At 45.7% G+C, this 25,544-nt stretch overlaps 1 protein-coding gene across 1 annotated transcript in view; it reads right to left on the minus strand.

Moving 5' to 3' along the window:
* Positions 1-6,720: 6,720 nt before the first annotated feature.
* Positions 6,721-25,544, minus strand: part of LOC121873069 (homeotic protein distal-less-like) — a 55,649-nt gene continuing 36,825 nt past the window's right edge. The window contains exons 3-4 of the mRNA XM_042376386.1: positions 8,047-8,228; positions 6,721-6,768 (exon numbers count right to left, since the gene is read on the minus strand). Of these exons, the coding sequence (XP_042232320.1) occupies positions 6,721-6,768; positions 8,047-8,228 (230 nt within the window). The remainder of the gene's footprint in view (positions 6,769-8,046; positions 8,229-25,544) is intronic.

The raw sequence follows: 25,544 nt of genomic DNA on the forward strand, positions 1-25,544 counted from the left end.
CACCATCACCCTCACTATCATTCACCTCACCATCATCACCATAACCACCATCACCACCACCCTTACCATTATCATCACCACCACCCCACCATCACCACCATCATCATCACCACCACCTCACCATCATCATCACCACCATCATCAACACCATCACCCTCACTATCATTCACCTCACCATCATCACCATAACCATCAACCTCACTTTCACCATTAAAACTATTCTTGACGTGCAGGATGTTTAGTGGGGGAGGGGGGGGAGGAGGGAAATGAGGCAGAACCTACACCCCCACCCCTCCCCCTCCCCTCTCACCCCTCCCTCTCACCCCCCTCCCTCCCTTCCTCACACCTTCCCATCACACCCGCTTCCTTCCTCTCTTCATTTCCCTTCTCTTCCTATTTCTTTGTATCCTCCTCCTGCATGTCACTTAACAGCTAACAAGAACAGTTTCCTTCCTCCTCCTCCTTCCACATGAGGTTCCCTTAGAGGAAGAGGATATTTATATGGTGGGAAGGTGGGAAGGAAGGGTGGGAAGGAGGAAGGTGGGAAGGAGGAGGAAGGAGGAGGAGGGAGAAATGAGGGAGGAAAGGAAGGAAGGAAGAGGTAGGAGAGGCGGTAAATCAGGTGTTTCAGAGAAGAGGGAAAGGAACAGGAAGTGTCACCCCTTTATCCTCCTCACCCCCATCCTGCCCCTCACCCCCACCCCTGAGGATATACAACAAGAAACGTATACGGAACCAGACAGGGAACGTTTATCATAGCCTTAACGTTTAATTACTTACGTCAACAAAGAAACGTTTTTTTTTTTTACCTTCTTTAGTCTTACGCTTCAACACCAATCAACCAATAGGAGAACGTTTTTTAGTCTAACTTTTAAACCAGTAGCCAATAGGAAGCATTTTTGGGGGGTATTTCACATGAATATACAATCCATAAACCACCTTTCAATGACTCACCCTCCCCTCCCTCCTCCCTCTTCTGAATGTGTAAATAACAGGGATAGAATGTGGAGAATGTGTTGTATTGACATTCACACACGACGGTGGAGGAGGTGGGGAAGGTCGTGATGAGTGTCCGTACTGATGAATGATGAATTTACCTTTGGTCGAGGAGGGTTAAGCTGCAGGTGTGATGAGTATTGATGAGATGTGTTGAGTACGGTGAGTAAAAGTCATATTTAATGATGATAAGAGTACACACACACACACACACACACACACACACACACACACACACACACACACACACACACACACACACACACACACACACACACACACACACACACACACACACACACACACACACCACGCACACACTCACGCACACACACAGCGGCGGCTCGTCAAAAGAATACGTAATATTAAAGGGTTGAGTAACCTGACACAGGTGTTCTGGTGATATATGACTGAGACTGTTATATAAGTAAGGCCAGGTGTTAAGTATGTACTGGTTACTTAACTACTTTTAATATTTATAAGTGTTAAATAAGTGTCGTGGTGTTATTTTTTATTACAAAATATTTCATTTATATTTTTCGTTATCATTTGATTATTAATACATGATAAGAAATAGGAGTTTATGTATTTCGCTATATAATACATAGAAGATATATTTCGCTATAATACATAGGGGGGATATATTTCGCTATATTATTTACATATAGCTGATATATTTTACTATATGATACACAGATCTGTTGCGCTATAATTTATGAATATTTCGTTATGTGATTTATTGGGACGGAATATGTTTCAGTATAACGTTGTCTATTTTATGACAGAGTATAGTTCGTTACAGTTCCCGATAAGTTAGACTAGAATAATCTTTTTATAACCAGTGATTATTGACAACGAGTCAATATACTTCGATATATTTCGGCATACATGTAGTGATGATTCACAGAGAGGAGAAAATACTTGTGAATATATATCCTTATGATTCTGACTAATTCGGAATGAAATATATGTCTTTAATTACCAATAATTTCTAAAGATAATATTTTTAAATCTATTATCAATAATTCATAAGATCATCTATAGTCTACAACACACTTTAGGTTAACGATCCTCCATAACACCTAACCTAACCTAACGTAACCTAGCGTAACTCTAACCTAACCTAACCTAACGTAACCTAACGTAACCTAACGTAACCTAACGTAACCTGACGTGTGTAAAGGTGCAAAGACTTCCAATAGGCCCCCGAAACACCTCCTTCTCACCTGTCACCTGCCCTCGAGATCCTTAATCATGGTACGTAATTAATGTCTTTTTTAAAGGAGTTGAACACCATTGAACATGAAGAAAAACAGAAGAACAATACTAATGAACATTTTCTCCTAAGTAACTGAAACGAATGAGTTCTTGTTCACTTGTTCATCCTGTTCTTTCAGATTCCCAACAGGTAGAGTCGATAACACCTGATTACTTTTTACACCTGTCGATAGAGATATTTTTGATAACAAGATATTTGATTGTTATTGTAAATGTCTGGTTTGGTTAGGTTAGGTTAGGTTAGGTTAGGTTAGGTTTGCTAGGTTAGGTTTGGTTTGGTTAGGTTAAGTTAGGTTAGATAACACATCAGTCAGGTCCAAAAAGGCCGAATTTAACCTCAACACAAACATGCCCCAAGCAAACAAACAAAATATAATTAATCCCTAAAGAATAACAACATAATTAACATGACTCACCTGCCTCATCATAACACCTGTATTTGTTAGATAATTTGATGGGGGTTTCAAGTTCGCGTGGGGGAATCCTATCGCGAAATATATGTACTAGTGAAATGTTGTCTTGTTTTGGTCGTCAGCTGATTATCATAAACAATAGCGTAGACAAGTATTATATTTTAGCTTTAATTTATTTATTGAAGTATTTGTTTGTATTTATAAACGTGACAGACAGACAGACAGACACACAGATAGATAGATAGATAGATAGATAGATAGATAGATAGATAGATAGAATCAAATCTACCCTGTCATATACTTTTTCCTTCAATAGTCAACTAATCTTATAATTGTTGTAAAATTAAAATGGTTTTTAAAAATATTTCCGGTCACTGGGTACGTAAAAAAATTTTAATAAAAATAAAAATTAATTGGAATCTAAATCTATATATATTCTCGGTATATAAATCTTGTGACTATGAATTTGTATTTATTTTTTTTTAATCGAGTTGAATTTATTTTTTCTTCTGAAATTAACCAAAAAAAATAGCCAAGCTAAAAAAAAATTAGCCAAGCCAAAAAATAGCCAAGATCGAGTCAGTTAATGCCAGTGTTTGAGAGAGGGGAGGAGAGAGGAGAGAGAGAGAGAGAGAGAGAGAGAGAGAGTTATGTAAGAGAGAAGGAAAGAAAGAGAAGAGAGACGCAATAAAGAACCAGACGATGAGTAATACACAGAAGCACCACCAAACGATCCCTCCTCCTCCTCCTCCTCCCTCACAACACACCCTCACCCTGCAACATGCAACCTGGACATCTTTCAGAACTCCAGATCATCACGAAATTAAATCAGAAACATTTCGCCTCCCTTCCTTCCCTCCTCCAAACTCTCTCATCATTCATTCCACTAATTTAAACCTACGGAACAGGATCCTCTTTTAGCAGAACTAGTTACAAAATGTCGGGAGGTTGAAGAAAAATAAATCTGTGTAGCTGAGGTTACCAGTGGTCGACGTAAAGGGTTTTGCTTTTAGCTGAAATTAAACTTTTTATTATTTCTCAAAGAGCTCGACCGGGTCCCTTGTTGATGAGACGGTGAGGGGGGGCAATCATGCAAGCAAGTTGCTCTTCTCTCTCTCTCTCCTTCTGTCCCTCCTACACACCAGTAATCAGATGGCTTCTCCTCCTCCTGACACGAGCTCTAGGAAGGAGAGAGGAGGGGTTAGAGGGGTTAGGTTAGGTTAGTGTACCACCAAAGATGACTAATTCAGGATATTAAGGAGGGAGGGGAGGGGTGGGTGGGAGGTAGATGGGGTGAGGGGAGGAGACGGTAGGTGGGGGATAGGGACTGAGTGTATACTAAAGATGACTAATCCAGTGTTTTGGTAAAGGTGGGGGTGAGGGGAGTAAGGAGGAGGAGAGAGGAGGAGAGGAGGAGGAGTGAGGAGGAGGAGGAGGAGGAGGAGGAGGAGGAGGAGAGAGAGGAGGAGGAGGAGGAGGAGGGGAGTAAGGAGGAGGAGAGAGGAGAGAGGAGGAGGAGAGAGGAGGAGGTGAGAAGGAGGAGGAGAGAGGAGGAGGAGAGAGGGGAATACGAGTATTTGCAGCATTAGCTAATTTAGGCAAGGTAGGTAGGTAGGTAGGTAGGTAGTAGGTAGGTAGGTAGGTAGGTAGGTAGGTGGTAGGTAGGTAGGCAGGTAGGTAGGGGTAGGGGTGGAGGTAGTGTAGGTAGGTAGTAGGTAGGTAGTGTAGGTAGGTGGTATAGATGAGAAGAACCTCCCAAGACTAACCACTCATTTGACTTCTGGGGCCTGCTGAGGTGATACTACCAGTCACTCGCTTGACTCTCACGGTAACCTCTTCCTCATCAGGTAAACAATATCTGGATGACTCTACCTGTTTGGGTTTTAGACTGAAAGAAGGACGAAGGACACGGAGATGAGACAGAAATTAGGATGATTTGTGGTACATGAGAGAGAGAGAGGGGGGGGGAGGGGGAGGGGGGAGGAGGAGGTGTTAAACAGGTCGTACTAGCGTGAGTGAACAGTCATTCTCTTACTGAAAATGACACACTTACGTTTGTACAATAACAAAGTGGAGAGAGGGGACAGGGTGTGAGTGTTTGTGTAAGTGTTTGTGTAGGTGTTGGGTGTGTTTGTGTAGGTAGTGTGTTTAGGTGTATGTGTACTGTAGGTGTGTTTGTGTAGGTGTATGTGTGTGTAGGTGTATGCTGGTGTGTGTGTGTGTGTGGTGTAGGTTTTGGGTGTAAGTGTAGGTGGTGTATGTTGGGTGTGAGGGCGCTACACCCTCTGTATACTCCACAGGCCAATATTGATTACCCGTTTGTCTTAGCCTGACGCCACACGCCCACACTGAGCCGCCCACTCGCTACCGCCCACTATGTATTACTCAGCCGCTGCCGCCCACCCCAGGTCGTCCATTCACTACCGCCCACACTGTGCCACCCACTCGCTGTCACCCACGGCTTCCATCCAGCACTTCACAGCTACCAACGACGTGTAAGCTCCACTCTCGTTCATATAACCCACGCCCATCAACACCAAACCCATGCCCATCAACATCAAACCCACGCCCATCAACACCAAACCCATGCCCATCAACATCAAACCCACGCCCATCAACATCAAACCCACGCCTATCTACACCAACCCACGCCCATCAACATCAAACCCACGCCTATCTACACCAACCCACGCCCATCAACACCAAACCCACGCCCATCAACATCATCCCACGCCCATAAACACATAACCCACGGCCACCCACAATAAGCAACACCCCAAGAAACACTCCCCTCCCCTTGTACCAGCCAGATGGAGTGAGAAGTAGAAGACCTTCACTCAAGCGCAAATTGATTCAGGGTAAAGCTCTGACAAGAAACACGCAGGTACTCCCTTAAAGACCCCTTGTCCCTAAAAGACCCCCGTAAAAAGACCAGCGTCCCTAAAGACCTCTCAGCCCTTAAAGACCTCTCAGCCTTAAAGACCTCTCAGCCCTTAAAGACCTCTCAGCCCTTAAAGACCCTTCAGCCCTTAAAGACCCCTCAGTCCTTAAAGACCCTTCAGCCCTTAAAGACCCCTCAGCCCTTAAAGACCCCTCAGTCCTTAAAGACCCCTCAGTCCTTAAAGACCCACTCGTCCCTTAAAGACCCACTCGTCCCTTAAAGACCCCTCGTCCGTAAAAGACCAGCGTCCCTAAAGACCTCTCAGCCCTTAAAGACCTCTCAGCCTTTAAAGACCCCTCAGTCCTTAAAGACCCACTCGTCCCTTAAAGACCCCTTATAATTACAGGGCAAGGTAAGCGACTAAATGACCCACAGAATATAGCTCTTTCATGCCCCCAGGAGAATTTGATGGATAGGCCTTAATGAACTAGTTAATTAAGAGACAGTTTTTTTTAGCTCTGGAGTTTTTTTTTAGCTCATCTGACCTTTTATTTTTTTTAGTTCATCTGACCTTTTTTAGCTCATCTGACCTTTTATTTTTTTAGCTCATCTGACCTTTTATTTTTTAGCTCATCCGACCTTTTCTCAGCTCATCTGACCTTTTTTAGCTCATCTGGCGTTTTTATTTTCTTTTTTTAGCTCATCTGACCTTTTCTTTAGCTCATCTGGCGCGTTTTCTTATTTTTTTATGTCTTAGATAATATAAGAGACCATCTAAATATTTTTAGCTGTCGTCTTAGCTTTTTGATGATGTACAATAACACACTTTTCCTTTTAGCTGTTTTAGTCTCTGTCTATAGCTGAGTTATATTCAGCTAAAATACCCGTCTGTACTGACCTAAATAATGAATGTATGTTACAACTGAGGGAGTAATTATTCTCCAATCACCAATACCCATTCATACTTGTTGTCTTACAGGGGATTAGCCAGTCTTATAAACGCATTAACTAACTGACTAATTCACTGAGAGATCTTTTTCCCTTTTCTCCAACTCAGAGCCTTTAGATCTTGACCATTTAAACTATTAACAATTAAACCATTAACCATTTACGCCAATAACCATTTAAAATATAACCTCTAAATATTTTACCTCAGTTGACCTCAGGCTGGAGGCCGACCACTGGAGGGCCTGAGGTCGCCTAATATGGTGTTGAGAAATCACTTAGCCTTGAGAAGTACTAGTGGGTGATGAGCCCTGACGTCATCAATTTTAACAGCCATTTAAATATCACTCTGACGTCACCAATACTAGCATCTGTCTATATGACGTCATTAATGTTGATATCCACTCCATGACGTCACGCGGCCAGGTCAGGTGAGGTCATTAGCACCAGATGTGTATAATAGGGGTTCCCGTCACCACTATGTATACTCTCCCTATTTTACCTTGAGAGTATACTGCTTGATATACTGTTAATGGCTCTAAATATACCCTCAGTCAATCTGTATATTCCCTCTGTCTGTCTGTCTGTCTGTTAAATTTCATGGCAAGTATGCGTATGTATATATTGTGTATGTATGGTTAGTTTTTATATAAATACATCTGTTTATTTGGCTAATATACATATATAACGGTATAAATGTCTGTATATTTGTCCGCCTTAGAGAAAAGTTGTATATTTGTGTATGCATGTAAACGATCTGTGTGTATTTGCATCTTAATACACATGACAAGTGTGGATATACTGTATGTACTGTATATGTTAGCCCCGTCTTGTGTACGTGTGTGTGTGTGTGTGTGTGTGTGTGTGTGTGTGTGTGTGTGTGTGTTTGTTCATTACCATATGTGCGTTTATATCCGGCATTAATCTCAGTGTTTACATGTGTCGTAACATCTGGTTGAGGTGTGGAGGCGAAGCACTACACAGTCAGGGTATATTTAAGTGTAAATATGTTATATATCGCTTCTTTAAATTCCCTAATTTATTCATTTTTCATTTATTTATTCATTCTTACCTTATTTATTTATTTTTCTTCATTTATTTATTTTTCCTTTATTCATTTTTCCCTTATTTATTTATTTTCCTTTATCTATTCATTCTTCCCTTATTTATTCATTCTTGCCTTATTTATCCATTCTTCAATACGTGAATAATGTTCAATATACTTTAAAATTACTTCATTTTCTCTCTCTTAATTTTCGTGACAAACTTGAAAATTATATTCAATAAACTTTTAAAATATTATTTATCTCTTTAAAACTAAAATAATTTCGTTATCTTCATTATCTAACTTGAAAAAGTAAACAAAACATAAAAAATAAATAAAAATAAAAATAAATCCCATTTTAAAATGAAAAAAAAAACAGCGTAAAAAAACATTAAAAAATAAAAACAATTCCAACTAAAAACCCAAACAAAACCAAAAAAACTCCTTCAGCATAAAAAAAACAAGAAGAAAAAAGCCAATTAATTTACCTGAGTTTGTGTGAGACCGAGCTTGGCGGCCAACCTAGCGCGCTCGGGCAGGGATAGGTACTGCGTCCTCTGGAATATCTTGTTAAGCTGCTGTAGTTGTAAGGAAGAGTAGATGGTCCGGGGTTTCCGCATCTTCTTGCCTTTACCACCCACTCTGACAGAACCCTCGTCTTCTGGTTTTTCTGTAAGGAAGAAATCAAGGCACTGAGTTACATGGGGAATCTGATGGTCTCTTGTCGATAGGGAAATTGTGTCGTTTATGCTAAGGTTCGTATATTGTTAAGGTTCGTGTATACAAAGTTTCGTATATTGTTAAGGTTTGTATATTGCTAAGGTTCGTATATATATGTTCGTATATTACTAAGGTTCGTATATTACTAAGGTTCGTATATTACTAAGGTTCGTATATTACTAAGGTTCGTAAATTGTTAAGGTTCGTATATTGTTAAGGTTCGTATATTCTAAGGTCTGTGTATATCAAGGTCCGTATATACTGAGGAGCTTGTATACTAAGGTCCGTATATATCAAGGTTCGTATATATCAAGGTCCGTATATATCGAGGTCCGTATATATCAAGGTCCGTATATACTAACATCCGTATATATCAAGGTCCGTATATACTAACGTCCGTATATAGCAAGGTCCGTATATACTAAACTCACAATGTAATAAAAATTCGGACATAGAATACCATCACAGTAGTCTAATTAACATGACAATTAGGACATTTGGACACAGATAACAACGACGATGACCATAAAAAAAATAACCCCAAACTACACCAATCAACCAATGTCCCCAACACTTACATCTGAGGGTTGGCGACCACTGCCCACCACCACGACGCCATTCCCCCCAAAAAAAAATTTACGGTCTGTGTTTAACCACTCCTGAAGGTGCTGTATCTCCTGAAGGATGTTAGATACAGGAGGTTTACAGTGGACCGGAAGGACCCCCTGTAGGACGTACAGGGCCCCCAGGGGAGGTAATTTCCTGTATCAGATGCAATAAACTTGAAATTTTCTGTGATGTCAAAACTGGCAGTATCCGGACTACAGGAATGGAGGAGGGGATGTAGGAGGGAAGAGGGAGGGAGAGGAGGGGGATAGAGAGGGGGGAGGGGATATAAGAGGGTAAGGGAGAGGAAGAATGGAGAAGGGAAGATGGGAAGAAAGTAGGGGAATGGAGAGGTGGAGAGAAAGAGAGAAGGGGGTGAACCTGAAGGGGGGTTAAGATGAGGACATTCGACACTGAGAGGGGGGAGGGGGTTGTGTGGGGAGGGAGCTGGTGGTGGGGGAGGAGCTGGTGGTGGGCGGTGGTGGCGCTATGGGTGGTGTGTGTGTGTGTGTGTGTGTATCCGGTCGTGTGGGGTGAGCGGGGAACCACAGTCATGATGTATCACCACGGCCACGCCTCCTGCCCTCCTCTTCTCCCTTCTTCCCTCCTCCCTCTTTTCCTCCTGTTCTTCTCCTCTCCTCCTTCCCCTTCTCTTCCTCCTCCTCCTATTTCTCTTTATTCCTCCTTCCTCCTACCCCATCCTCCTCTTTCTCTCCTCCCATTTCCCCCTTCCATTTCTCCACCTCCTCCTTCCACCCACTTCAATTTCCTCATTTTCCCCTTTCCTCTTTCTTTCCTCACCTTCCTCCTCTTCCTATTCCTCCTCCTCCTCCTCCTGCCTCCTCTTCCCTGCCTGCCATTCTACTCGCTTCGCTACCTCCACTACAACCACCATCACCAACCACCATCACCTGCCACCATCACCAACCACCATCACCAACCACCATCACCTGCCACCATCACCAACCACCATCACCTGCCACCATCACCAACCACCATCACCGCTATCATCACTGCCAACAACTACCCTGCAATGTGACCGCCAAATACACACTGCTGACTGTTACCACCTACATGACCACCAGTTCTTCCAAACCTGTCATCTTCACCAGTTACTTCTGCTACCTAACTGGAGGAGATTCTACCACTATTACCACTACTACAACTATTACTACCACAACTACTACCACTATTACTACCACAACTACAACCACTGCTGCTACTACCAGTTCTTTGTTATATTTACTAGGTTACCACAACCACCACTAACAACAATCCTAATCACAACCATTATCAAAATCGAAACTACAACTACTATCACAATCGTTACCTCAATCATTATAATCACATTCATTACCATTACTACCACAATCGTTACTACAACTATTACCACGATCATTACTATAACCACTACCACAATCGTTACTACTACAATCGTTACCACCACTACCATAGCCGTGAGTACTCCTTCATATACTACCACCATGGCAGCAACCACCATTACCACCATCGCTCTAAACACCTTTACCATTAGCATAATAGCCAACCAACATCCACCTAACATAACGTTATCACTACCACTATCCATTACCATCACCGACCACTTCCCATATCACTCCCATCTACCACTACTACCACCACTACCAACGCCCCCTACCACTTACATAACCAGACATCACGACTACCATTATTCTAAACCTCCTCTCACAGGTGATACTACCATAACAACTACCATCGCTACAATCACTACAACAATCCACTACAACTATTACCAGAACTACCACTACTACCAACATTTTTAGAATAACTATGAACACTACTACCACCATTACCACAACTACCAGCACTACTACCACAGCAAACACGCTAGCTCGCACCTCCAGATCCACCGCCCCCAAAAAAATCTTCCCGTTATACCTTCTTCACTTAATGGACGGACACACACACACACACACGCACACGCACACACACACACACACACGCAACACACACACGGTGAAAGTTCTGGCTCTGGAAACGCTTGAAAAAAAAAATTAATAATGTAAAATAAAAATAATAAATTGTTAGCGAACCAGAACGACGTCGACTTCAGAGATAACAGCGTAATTTTCTGAAGGCGGACAGATGGCGCTACACACACACACACACACACACACACACACACACACACACAGTAGTCGGCCTCGTATATAGACAATAACATATGTACCTATAGTTGAGTTTCGACGCAATTTACTCGCCATCTTGTTCGCCATCTCAGTGTACAGGTGATAATAGCTTCGCCACCGTGGACAGAACACACACACTAAGAAATACGGTAGAATAGTGTGTGTGTGTGGGTGTGTGTGTGTGTACAAGGACACACAGTCAATTTGCTTCGTTCTTAACAATGATCTCTGACAAATTACGTAATGCATTTTACTTGTATTTTGTCTGGTTGTAAGAACACACACACACACACACACACACACACACACACACACACACACACACACACACACACACACACACACCAAACAGAATATTATAATCAAAACATAATGATAGTGACAGGTTTTTTGTTTTCGTGAGGCAATGATGGAAGAACTCTTGAGACAGGGGGGGATGGGGGGCCAGGGGGGTGTGAGGAGGAGGCCAGGGTGTGGGATTAGTAAGGCCAGGTGTGTGAGGGGGGTGAGTAGACAGGTGTGAGGGGGTGAAGGGCCAGGTGTGTGAGGGATGAGTAGGGCCAGGTGAGTGAGGGGTGTGGGGGCCAGGTGTGTGAGGGGGTGAGTAGGGCCAGGTGTGTGGGGTTAGTAAGGCCAGGTGTGTGAGGGGGTGAGAAGCCAGGTGAGTGAGGGGGGTGTGTAGGGCCAGGTGTGTGAGGGGTGAGTAGGGCCAGGGTGTGTGGGGTTAGTAAGGCCAGGTGTGAGGGGGTGAGTAGGGCCAGGTGAGTGAGGGGTGTGTAGGCCAGGTGGTGAGGGGGTGAGCAGGTCCAGGTGTGTGTCTACTTCACAAGGCCAGCGTTAGACCTCTCACCCACCACTGTCATAGGTAGAATATATCCTGATATATTCTCGGTATATCTTTGAAGGTATAATTTTTCCACCTATATTAATCAATTGATGGTTGAGACCTTCACCCCTACACCTACCTCCCTTCTCTCACCCCTCACCCCCTAACTCCTAATCCCTAACCTCCCAACCCTCACTCCACCCACTACCCTCTCTCACCCCCTCCCAACCCCACCCCACCCACTACCCTCTCACTCCACCCCAACCCCCACTCCCACCCACTACCCTCTCTCACTCCCACTCCCAACCTCACTCCCACCCACTACCCTCTCTCACTCCCACCCACTACCCTCTCCTCCCCTCCCCCCTCCCACCCACCCTCACTCCCCAACCCCCACTCCCACCCACTACCCCTCTCTCTCCCACTCCCAACCCCACTCCCACCCACTACCCTCTCACCCCACTCCCAACCCCCTCCCACCACTACCCTCTCTCCCTCCCCCCTTCTCTCCTTCTCCCAACTAAAAGAATATACTTCGATTTTAAGTTAAATTTTGTCTTGTATCAAATTCAAATTGTGTGTGTGTGTGTGTGTGTGTGTGTGTGTGTGTGTGTGTGTGTGTGTGTGTGTGTGTGTGTGTGTGTGTAAACGTAATAGCATAAACAAACACCAATAAGATACAATAGCCGTTAGTAAATGATTGTAAAGAAACAGGTTGTTATTAGGTTAGGTTACGTTAGGTAGGGAAACACACACACACACACACACACACACACACACACACACACACACACACACACACACACACACACACACACTGATGATGAAACGTAAACAGTGAGAAACAAAACTACAAAGAACATAAATAAAAGCAAAACTCTGATAAAGATGAATGATAAAGTAGAGACACTAAATAGATAAATGACATAGATAATAAACAATACATAGGGGAAATAAACGTAAGGTAAATAAAAAGGGGGAAGAAACAAAATATATTAGGATGGAAAAGGAAAAAAAAAGTGAACAGACGAAGAGGAAATAACAGACGTAATACACATAATGGAGACACGCAACAGAAACAAATGACAAAAGGTAAACAAAGGAAGTGAGGGGGGGAAGGGGAGGGGGGAAGGGAGAAAGGGAGAGGGGTAGGGGAGAGAGGGGTAGGGGAGGAGGGGGAGAGAGGGTGAGGGGTAAGGGGGAGAGGGTAGAAGAAGAAGGGCGTAATGCGGTGCTGTGGTTACGTCAGGAAATTCTGGCTGTGGACGTGACGACATGCGTTGTGTGACCACTGTGACGCACCCTTGTCACCCTGACGTCTGCTGCTAACTCTCAACCACTGTTTCACTGTTTCATTGTGTCTAGTTTTATAATGTGTGTCATAGATTAGTTGTAACGTGTGCTTTTAAGCTAATGTATTGTGTGTATTGTAGGATGGTGTGACTCTCTCTACGTACACACACACACACACACACACACACACACACACACACACACACACACACACACACACACACACACACACAGTTTCCTCTCTTGTAAGTATGTCATAATTTCCCTTCTTTTTCCTTTTTACCCTTAGTCAATACCACACGCCCATTACCAGACCACCCACCCACGCCTCCTGCACCCACGCCTCTTACACCACCATCTACACGCGCCTACCACAACACCTTCATCCACACACGCTCCAAAACACTACCTTATGCCCTCTACCACATCCACGTGCCAACAACACCAACCACGTGCCAACACCACCCACCCACGCATCAACACCACCCACCCACGATCAGCACCACCACCCACGCGCTAACAACACCACCCACACAATCAACACCACCCACCCACGCGTCAACAACACCACCCACGCGTCAACAATACCACCCACGCCCAATACCCAAGCCCTGCGACACCTACCCACGCCCCCCTTGTCACGTTGGTTAAGAGCTATTGAGCCATGGAAACCACTGAGTATTCACACACGAGTCAAACAAATGATGCGGTTTTGCGCGAAATGTCGATTGGGGTCGAGAGGGCTGGCGATGAAGAAGGCAGGTGGAGGGAGGGAGGGAGGAGGGAGGGTAGTGATGGAGGGAGCAGATGGAGAGATGCTGGCAATGAGGAGGGTAGGAGATGGGGGGTGAGGGAGGGAGGGTAGTGAGGAGGGAGCAGATGGAGAGATGCTGGCAATGAGGGAGGGTAGAGATGGGGGGGTGAGGGAGGAGGGTAGTGAGGGAGGGAGCAGATGGAGAGATGCTGGCAATGAGGGAGGGTAGAGATGGGGGGTGAGGGAGGGGAGGTAGTGATGGAGGGAGCAGATGGAGGGAGGCTGGTCATGAGGGAGGGTGAGATGGAGGGGTGATGGAGGAGGGTAGGAGGGGATGGGATGAGGGTGGATGGAGGTATGGAGGAGAGGAGATGGCTGGGAGGGAGGGTAGAGATGGAGGGGGTGAGGGAGGGGAGGTAGTGATGGAGGGAGCAGATAGAGGGAGGAACTGAGAGCATATGTAAGGAGAGAGAGAAGAAGGGAGAGGGATAGATGATGATTAGAAAGAGAAGGAAAGATAAATACAATAAACATAAACAAAAAATAAACAACATAAATGAATAACAAATAAAGTCAATAAATAGAAAATAATAATAATATATGATAACAAATAAGTGATAAAGGGAAAAATAAGCAATAAGGACAATAAAGGTAAAATAAAGAGAAGGTAATGATAAGGTGAGACACAGGTAAGCAACACAACACCTGGTGAGAGACAGGCAAGCAACACAACACCTGGTGAGAGACAGGTAAGCAACACAACACCTGGTGAGAGACAGGTAAGCAACACAACACCTGGTGAGGGACAGGTAAGCAAAAAAACACCTGGTGAGAGACAGGCAAACAAACACCCGGAGCAGGAGCAACACAACACCTGGTGAGAGACAGGTAAGCAACACAACACCTGGTGAGACAGGAAGAACAACACAACACCTGGTGAGAGACAGGTAGCAACACAAACCTGGTGAGAGACAGGTAAGCAAAACAACACCTGGGAGAGACAGGTAAGCAAAACAACACCTGGTGAGAGACAGGTAAGCAACACAACACCTGGTGAGAGACAGGTAAAACACAACACCTGGTGAGAGACAGGTAAGCAACACAACACCTGGTGAGACAGGTAAGCAACACAACACCTGGTGAGAGACAGGTAAGCAACACAACACCTGGTGAGGGACAGGTAAGCAACACAACACCTGGTGAGAGACAGGTAAGCAAACACAACACCTGGTGAGAGACAGGTAAGCAACACAACACCTGGTGAGAGACAGGTAAGCAACACAACACCTGGTGAGAGACAGGCAAGCAACACAACACCTGGTGAGAGACAGGTAAGCAACACAACACCTGGGTGAGACAGGTAAGCAAAACAACACCTGTGAGAGACAGGTAAGCAAATACAAACCTGGTGAGGAGCAGGTAAGCAAAACAACACCTGGTGAGGGACATAGCAAACACAACACCTGGTGTGAGAGACAGGTAAGCAAACAACACCTGGTGAGAGACAGGTAAGCAAAAACAGGGAAGCAACACAACACCTGGTGAGAGACAGGTAAGAACGAGAGACAGGTGCAACACCTGGTGAGAGACAGGTAAGCAAACACAACACCGGTGAGAGACAGGTAAGCAACACAACACCTGGTGAGAGACAGGTAAGCAACACAACACCTGGTGAGAGACAGGCAAGCAACACAACACCTGGTGAGAGACAGGTAAGCAACACAACACCTGGTGAGAGACAGGGCAAACACAACACCTGGTGAGGGACAGGTAAGCAACACAACACCTGGTGAGAGACAGAAGCAACACAACACCTGGTGAGAGACAGGGACAGGTAAGCAAAACAACACCTGGTGAGAGACAGGTAAGCAACACAACACCTGGTGAGAGACAGGTGAAGCAACACAACACCTGGTGAGAGACAGGTAAGCAAACAACACCTGGTGAGAGACAGGTAAGCAACACAACACCTGGTGAGAGAGACAGGTAGGCAACACAACACCTGGTGAGGACAGGTAGCAAAACAACACCTGGTGAGAGAGACAGGTAAGCAACACAACACCTGGTGAGAGACAGGTACAACACAACACCTGGTGAGAGACAGGTAAGCAACACAACACCTGGTGAGAGACAGGTAAGCAACACAACACCTGGTGAGAGACAGGTAAGCAAACAACACTGTGAGAGACAGGTAAGCAACACAACACCTGGTGAGAGACAGGTAAGCAACACAACACCTGGTGAGAGACAGGTAAGCAACACAACACCTGGTGAGAGACAGGTAAGCAACACAACACCTGGTGAGAGACAGGTAAGCAACACAACACCTGGTGAGAGGACAGGTAAGCAACACAACACCTGGTGAGGGACAGGTAGCAACACAACACCTGGTAGAGACAGGTAAGCAACACAACACCTGGTGAGAGACAGGTAAGCAACACAACACCTGGTGAGACAGGTAAGCAACACAACACCTGGTGAGACAGGCAAGCAACACAACACTGGTGAGAGACAGGTAAGCAACACAACACCTGGTGAGAGACAGGTAAGCAAAACAACACCTGGGTGAGAGACAGGTAAGCAACAACAACACCTGGTGAGAGACAGGTAAGCAACACAACACCTGGTGAGAGACAGGTAAGCAACACAACACCTGGTGAGAGACAGGTGCAACACAACACCTGGTGAGAGACAGGTAAGCAACACAACACCTGGTGAGAGACAGGTAAGCAAACAACACCTGGGAGGGACAGGTAAGCAACACAACACCTGGTGAGAGACAGGTAAGCAACAGGTAAGCAACACAACACCCGGAGAGACAAGCAAACACAACACCTGTGAGGGACAGGTGGCAAACACAACACCTGGTGAGAGACAGGTAAGCAAAACAACACCTGGTGAGAGAGCAGGTAAGCAACACAACACCTGGTGAGAGACAGGCAAACAACACTGGTGAGAGGAAGCAAAAAACCTGTGAGGACGAGCAGGGAGATAAGCAACACAACACCTGGTGAGAGACAGGTAAGCAACACAACACCTGGTGAGGGACAGGTAAGCAACAACACCTGGTGAGAGACAGGTAAAGCAACACAACACCTGGTAGAGACAGGTAAGCAACAACACCTGGTGAGAGACAGGTAAGCAACACAACACCTGGTGAGAGACAGGTAAGCAACACAACACCTGGGTGAGACAGGTAAAAACAAGGCAAGACAACACTGGTGGGACAGGTAGCAACACCACCTGGTGAGGACAGGTACAAACAACACCTGGGTGAGAGACAGGTAAGCAACACACACCTGGAGGCAGGTAAAAACAACACCTAGAGACAGGCAAGCAACACACACCTGGTGAGAGACAGGTAAGCAACACAACACCTGGTGAGACACAGGTAAGCAACACAACACCTGGGTGAGAGACAGGTATAAATACAACACCTGGTGAGAGACAGGCAAGCAACACAACACCTGGTGAGAGGTAAGCAACACAACACCTGGTGAGAGACAGGTAAGCAACACAACACCTGGTGAGGACACAGGTAAGCAACACAACACCTGGTGAGAGCCGCTGTGGTAAGCAAATACAACACTGGTGAGAGACAGGTAGCAACACAACACCTGGTGAGACAGGTAAGCAACACAACACCTGGTGAGAGACAGGCAACACACACCTGGTGAGACAGGTAAGCAACACAACACCTGGTGAGAGACAGGCAAGCAACACAACACCTGGTGAGAGACAGGGCAACACAACACCCAGGAGAGACAGGCAAGCAAAACAACACCTGGGTGAGAGACAGGTAAGCAACACAACACCTGGTGAGAGACAGGTAAGCAACACAACACCTGGTGGAGAGACAGGTAAGCAACACAACACCTGGTGAGACAGGCAGCAACACAACACCTGGTGAGAGACAGGTAAGCAACACAACACCTGGTGAGAGACAGGTGGCAACACAACACCTGGTGAGGGACAGGTAAGCAACACAACACCTGGTGAGAGACAGGTAAGCAACACAACACCTGGTGAGAGACAGGAAGCAACACAACACCTGGTGATAGGACAGTAAGCAAATACAACACTGGTAGAGAGACAGGCAAGCAACACAACACCTGGTGAGAGATGTACAACACAACACCTGGGTGAGAGACAGGTACAAACAACACCTGGGTCAGAGACAGGTAAGCAAATCACAACACCTGGTGAGAGACAGGTAAGCAACACAACACCTGGTGAGAGACAGGTAAGCAACACAACACCTGGTGAGAGACAGGTAAGCAACACAACACCTGGTGAGAGACAGGTAAGCAACACAACACCTGGTGAGAGACAGGTAAGCAACACAACACCTGGTGAGGGACAGGTAAGCAACACACCTGGTGAGAGACAGGTAAGCAACACAACACCTGGGGGAGAGACAGGTAAGCAACACAACACCTGTGAGAGACAGGTAGCAACACAACACCTGGCAGAGACAGGCAAGCAAATACAACACCTGGTGAGAGACAGGCAACACAACACCTGGTGAAGAGACAGGTAAGCAAAACAACACCTGGGTGAGAGACAGGTGGGCAACACAACACCTGGTGAGAGACAGGTAAGAACACAACACCTGGTGAGAGATACAGGTAAGCAACACAACACCTGTGAGAGACAGGTAAGCAACATACAACACCTGTGAGAGAGACAGGTAAGCAACACAACACCTGGTGAGAGACAGGTACAACACAAACACTCCAGGAGAGACAGGTACAACACAACACTGGTGAGAGACAGGTAAGCAAAACAACACCTGGGTGAGAGACAGGCAACACAACACCTGGTGAGAGACAGGTAAGCAACACAACACCTGGTGAGAGACAGGTAAGCACAACACCTGGTGAGAGACAGGCAAGCAACACACACCTGGTGAGAGACAGGTAAGCAAACACAACACCTGTGAGAGACAGGTAAGCAAACACAACACCTGGTGAGGGACAGGTAAGCAACACAACACCTGGTGAGAGACAGGCAACACAACACCTGTGAGACAGGTAAGCAACACAACACCTGGTGAGAGACAGGCAAACACAACACCTGGTGAGAGACAAGGGCAACACAACACCCAGGAGAGACAGGTAAGCAACACAAATACCTGGTGAGAGACAGGTAAGCAAAACAACACCTGGGTGAGAGACAGGTGCAACACAACACTGGTGAGAGACAGGTAAGCGCCACCTGGTGAGAGACAGGCAAGCAACACAACACTGGTGAGAGACAGGTAAGCAACAACACCTGGTGAGAGACAGGTAAGCAACACAACACCTGCAGAGACAGGCACAAACACAACACCTGGTGAGAGAGACAGGTAAGCAAACACAACACCTGGTGAGACAGGTAAGTGAAACAACACCTGGGTGAGAGGACAGGTAAGCAACACAACACCTGGTGAGAGACAGGTAAGCAACAACACCTGGTGAGGAGAGACAGGTAAGCAACACAACACCTGGAGGAGAGACAGGGCAAGCAACACAACACCTGGTGAGAGACAGGTACAACACAACACCTGGCAGGAGAGACAGGCAAGCAACACAACACCTGGTGAGGGACAGGTAAGCAACACGCCGGCCTGGTGAGAGAGACAGGTAAGCAACACAACACCTGGTGAGAGATACAGGTAAGCAACACAACACCTGGTGGAGAGAGATACAGGTAAGCAACACAACACCTGGTGAGAGACAGGCAAGCAACACAACACCTGGTGAGAGACAGGTAAGCAACACAACAACACCTGGAGAGAGACAGGTAAGCAAAACAACACCTGGGGCAGAGGACAGGTAAGCAACAATAACACCTGGTGAGAGAGACAGTAAGCAACACAACACCCAGAGAGAGGTGGTAAGCAACACAACACCTGGGTGAGAGACAGGTAAGCAACACAACACCTGGTGAGACAGGTAAGCAACACAACACTCAGGAGAGACAGGTAAGCAACACAACACCTGGTGAGAGACAGGTAAGCAACACAACACCTGGTGAGAGACAGGTAAGCAAAATAAAACAGGGTATTAGGGAATACTGAACTAAGGGTCCCTGACACGTTCAACACAGCCACACAAACTTTCAATAATTTATATGGTGATGCAAGACCCAGGGCTGACATGTACACAGCTGTTCCCCCTCTTCCTTTTGTACACACACACACACACACACACACACACACACACACACACACACACAAATAACTGTAAATTATTAGACATATATTAAGACATACATGACATTTTATCAACATCCATCACGAAGCTGAAATGATTTACGTAAAAAACAAACAAGAAATACGTCATAAAAACTTGTTTCATTTACATTACGTGTTTACAAAGGTATGCAGTGTACCTGGCTTACCTATTCTATTTATTTACAAAGGTACAGTGTCTCTGGTCTACGAAGTGAATGTGTTAATGCAAAATATTTTTACAACAACAATTATAACAAAAACTAACTACTCACAACTCCATAATAATGACAACAAACAAAAATTATCCACGATAGTTTACTCACAACCATTCACAACCACTTACAACCATTCACAACCATTTACAAGCTACTCACAACCATTCACAACCAGTTACAACCATTCATGACTTCTGTAAACCACTCACAACCATTCACAATCACTCACAACCCCACAAAGCAGTTAACAACCATATACTCACCTGAAATTGAAACTTAGAAACCACACTCCCAGCCACAACAATCAACAGAGTACCAGACTCATTAAAACACAAAAGTTATCTCGCGGGACAAAGGCAATCTCTCTCTGTTCTTTTCTTTATGTTTACGTGGCCTCTCTCTCTCGCCTTTTGACTACCTAACTATCCGACCCAAGTCCCTTATCCGCAACCCGACCGCATAACACGTGTAAGGGGGAGGGAAGAGGGGGAGGGAAGGGGGGCGGCGCCTGGTGGGGTGAGAGCCATTCACCTCCTCCCCACCCTCATATCTTCCCCCATCGATTAGTTTCGACTCAGGATAGAGGTTGAGAATTTCATTTTTCGGTAATTGCAATGGATGGGGCGAAGAGGGGGGGTGATGGGTGGGGAATGGGAGGGTGGGGGAATGGAGGGTGATGAAGGAAGGAAGGGGCAAGGGGGGAAGAGAGAGAGAGAGAGAGAGAGAGAGAGAGAGAGAGGAAGGGGAGTTAGTACAGGTGACTTTTACCCCCCTTTCCCACTTTCCTCCTTCCCTTTGGCCAGTGTTTTGCAATAACTGAAGGGGAGAGGGAGAGGGGTAGGTGGTCTTTGTTAACATTTATATTTTACATACATACATACACACACACATACACACATACATACATAAATACATACACACACACACACATACATACAAAATACTCCATTTATATACATCATACACAATAAATATAAACTACATATCTATATTTACTCAAGTCAAAATCACATAAACTCAACTCAATTTATACCGTAAGAAAACAACAGCTCAGACTTGGTACTGTAAATAGCAACTCAATAGAAATAGCCTTCAATAATTTAATAGTCATGGCTATTATTTGACACACATTCACACTTAGATTAAATTATTAGTCAACATAGTAATTTCTTTTGATATTTATGTGGTTAATTCTTTTATTTCTTACATGAAAAGGCTTTTGAGTAAGTGAGAAGCCTAGGTAGGAGTGAGGGGTTTAGGTAGGAGTGAGGGCTCAGGTAGGAGTGAGGGTCTAGGTAGGAGGGAGGGGTCTAGGTAGGAGTGAGGGGGGGTCTAGGTAGGAGGAGGTGTCTAGGTAGGAGGAGGGTCTAGGTAGAGTGAGGGAGGGGTTTAGGTAGGGAGTGAGGGTCTCAGGTAGGGAGGAGGGGGTTTAGGTAGGAGGAGGGGTCTAGGTAGGGAGTGAGGGGGTCTAGCTAAGGGTGAGGGGTCTAGATAAGAGTGAGGGGTCTAGGTAGGAGGAGGGGTCTAGGAGTGAGGGGCCTAGGTAGGGAGGGAGGAGTCTAGGTAGGAGTGAGGGTCTAGGTAGCAGGAGGGTCTAGGTAGGAGTGAGGGGTCTAGGTAGGAGGAGGGTTTAGGTAGGAGGAGGGGTCTAGGTAGGAGTGAGGGGGGGTCTAGGTAGGAGTGAGGGGTCTAGGTAGGAGTGAGGGGTCTAGGTAGGAGTGAGGGGTCTAGGTAGCAGTGAGGGGTCTAGGTAGGAGTGAGGGGTTTAGGGTAGGAGTGAGGGTCTAGGTAGGATTATTGTATTCTAAAATGGTTTATGTTCTTTGTGTCGAGGTTACATTGTAATGCCTGTGTGTGTGTGTGTGTGTGTGTGTGTGTGTGTGTGTGTGTGTGTCAAATTTAGTCTCTGTTTCTTGTCAAATAGTAGATAGTTGTTGTTGTTGTTGTAGTTGTTGATCGAGTGGTGTATATGGGCGTGTACATGGGTGTAATGACGGGTGATATGAGGGCGTGATGGTTAAAATAGGCGTGGGCGTGATGGGTTAGTGTTGTGGGCGTGATGGTTGAGCAGGCGCGGATGTAGGGGTGGCGGGCAGGGGAAGGTGGCGGACAACACGCCCTATAGACGAGTGATATATGGTGCTGTGGGGCGTGCGTGTATGCTAGATTAGGGAGGTAGGGGGTAGGGAAGGGGGGTGACGGGGGTAGAGGAAGGAGGGTGACAGGGGGTAGGGGAAGGGGTGACAGGGGTAGGGGAAGGGAGGGGTGACGGGAGGGGAGAGGGAAAGGAGAGGTAATGAAGGGGTGGGATGGAGGTAAGGGAAAGGGGAGATGGTTGTTGAAGGATGAGGAAGGGAGTTGTTTGACGGGGGAGGGAAGGGTGGGTGTGGCTGGGTGGGTGGTGGTGGGTGGGGGGTGGGTGAAAGGGGTGATTGGGGTGGTGACTGGATGAAGGAGTAATGATGGGGTGGATGAAGATGGGTGAGAATGCGTCAGCGATGAGGGGTAAGGCGCCGATGAGGAGAGAGGGAAATTATAAGGGGAAACGGGGGGAAAGGAATGGAAGGAAAGGGGAATGACATAGTTGACATACTCCCAAACACCGTCCCACGTAACATAACAATTTAACAATACACACCACAATACACAGGGGGTTAATTTATGTCCTTGTTGCTCTCGTGTGTTATACCACTTATGAGAGCTTAACAGGTAATATGAACAGCGTTAGTGGTCTTGTATGTACCATGGTGGAAGGGTCTCTCTCTCTCTCTCTCTCTTTTTCTTCTTCATTCAAGCTATGGTAATCTCTCCCACATTCTCTTCATGTACCCTCCCATAGTCAAGAGTCACTATTAAGCTGTGGTTCCTCTTCCATGTTCCTTCCCATAGTCAAGGAGTCACTATTAAGCTGTGGTTCCTCTTCCATGTTCCTCCCATAGTCAAGAGTCACTATTAAGCTGTGGTTCCTCTTCCATGTTCCCTCTCCCATAGTCAAGAGTCACTATTAAGCTGTGGTCCCCACGGTAGGAACAAGGGGGGGGTGAGGGTATGCTGTGAAGCGCCACCGACTTGTTGATCACTTTATTGTGGTCTGTCTCACCTGAGTTCACCCTCCCCTTCCCTCCCTCCCTCTGTGATATCCTCCCTCCTTCCCTCCCTCTGCTCCCCTTCCTTCCACCCTCTGTGCTGCCCCTTCTCTCCCTCCCTCCTCCCCCCTCTGTGCTGCCCCCTTTCCCTTCCCCTCCCTTCTTCCTTCCTTCTATGTTCCCTCCTTGATTCCCACCCCCCGTTTCCCTCCTCTTCTATCCACCTCACCCCTCCCCTCATCCACCGCTCATCCACCTCACCCCCTCCACCCTCATCCACCTCACCCCTCCCTCCACCTCCCTCCACCCCTCATCCACCTCACCCTCCCTCCAGCCCTCCCTCCACCCCTCATCCACCTCACCCCTCCCTCCACCCCTCCACCCTCCCCTCATCGACCGCTCATCCACCTCACCCTCCCTCCACCCCTCATCCACCTCACCCCCTCCTCCACCCCCTCATCCACCTCACCCCTCCCTCCACCCCTCATCCACTCCCCTCCTCCACCCCCCCTCATCCACCGCTCATCCACCACCCCTCCCTCCACCCCTCATCCACTCCACCCCTCCCTCCTACCCCTCATCCACCGCTCATCAACCTCACCCCTCCCTCCACCCTCACTCCACCTCACCCCTCCTCCACCCTCATCCACCTCACCCCTCCCTCCACCCCTCATCCACCTCACCCCTCCTCCACCCCCTCCCTCCACCCCTCCCTCCACCCCTCATCCACCCACCCTCCCCACCCCTCCCTCTCCACCCTCATCCACTCACCCCTCCCTCCACCCTCATCCACCTCACCCCTCCTCCTCCACCCTCCTCTCCACCGCTCATCCACACCCTCCCCACCCCTCACTCTCATCCACCTCACTCCCTCCTCCACTTCATCTACCTCACCCTCCTCCACCTTCCCTCATCCACCCTCACCTCCCTCATCCACCGCTCATCCACCTCACCCCTCCCTCCACCCCCAACCAACTTAAGCGTCAATAAGCCCTATTTTAAGCTTAAATTACGTCAAATAACCTTGAGAGAACTAATAATTTCCTGTATAATCGTCAATGGAGTTTATTTAGTCCCAGCTAACATGAAAGAGTGTGATTTGAAGTGGAGAGGCGGCAGTCGTATGCAAATGAGGGCACGTGGGGTGAACCTGTGGGTGAATTGATCCATACCAGAGTGTTCTTTATGCTGTTTTTGTTGATATTGTTGTTGTTGTTTTTGTTTTGTTATTGTTATTATTATTGTTGTTCTTGTTATTATTATTATTATTATTATTATTATTATTATTATTATTATTATTATTATTCGTGTTGTTGTTGGTGTTGTTATTATTATTATTATTGTTGTTGTTGTTGTTTTTGTTTTATTATTTTTATTTCCCAAGTCATCGTACTCAAGAGGTTAAATCATCGTACTCAAGAGGTAATGCCATCGTACTCAAGAGGTTAAGTCACCGTACTCAAGAGGTTAAATCATCGTACTCAAGAGGTAATGCCATCGTACTCAAGAGGTTAAGTCATCGTACTCAAGAGGTTAAATCATCGTACTCAAGAGGTTAAATCATCGTACTCAAGAGGTTAAATCATCGTACTCAATACAGTAATAAATTATAATGCTCAAAGGATTACGTCATAGTTGTGAAGAAAAAAATACATTGTACAGAAATAAACAAAATAAATTACTAACTGTCAGAAAATATTACTTGTTAGTCCTTCAATTATTACAAAAAGAAAATATTGACCAATAATGTTGATAATTTATTTATGATTATTCCACAAAAATTATGATAATGGAAATGATAAAGAATAAATTGGCTGATAAAGAAATGTATTTTTGTTCTTTATTTAGAAAGTTTATTAGAAAGTATTTACAAGTTTATTAAAGTTTTGTAAAGGGGGAAATAAATTATACATGACTGAGAAAGTTTTAGAGATATCTATAATAATAAAAAAATATATAAGAATTGAAAAAAAAATTGAAATATATTAAAATAAAAAGAATTGATAAATAGGATGGAATAATGATCGTTAATACATCAATAAGTGAAAAAAATAAATGAATAAATAGAGAATAGAATTTAATAACGACACTGAAGAAATAT

The sequence above is a fragment of the Homarus americanus genome, unplaced genomic scaffold (genome assembly GCF_018991925.1).
Source record: "Homarus americanus isolate GMGI-L3 unplaced genomic scaffold, GMGI_Hamer_2.0 scaffold11022, whole genome shotgun sequence".
In the NCBI taxonomy this organism is placed as follows: domain Eukaryota; kingdom Metazoa; phylum Arthropoda; class Malacostraca; order Decapoda; family Nephropidae; genus Homarus; species Homarus americanus.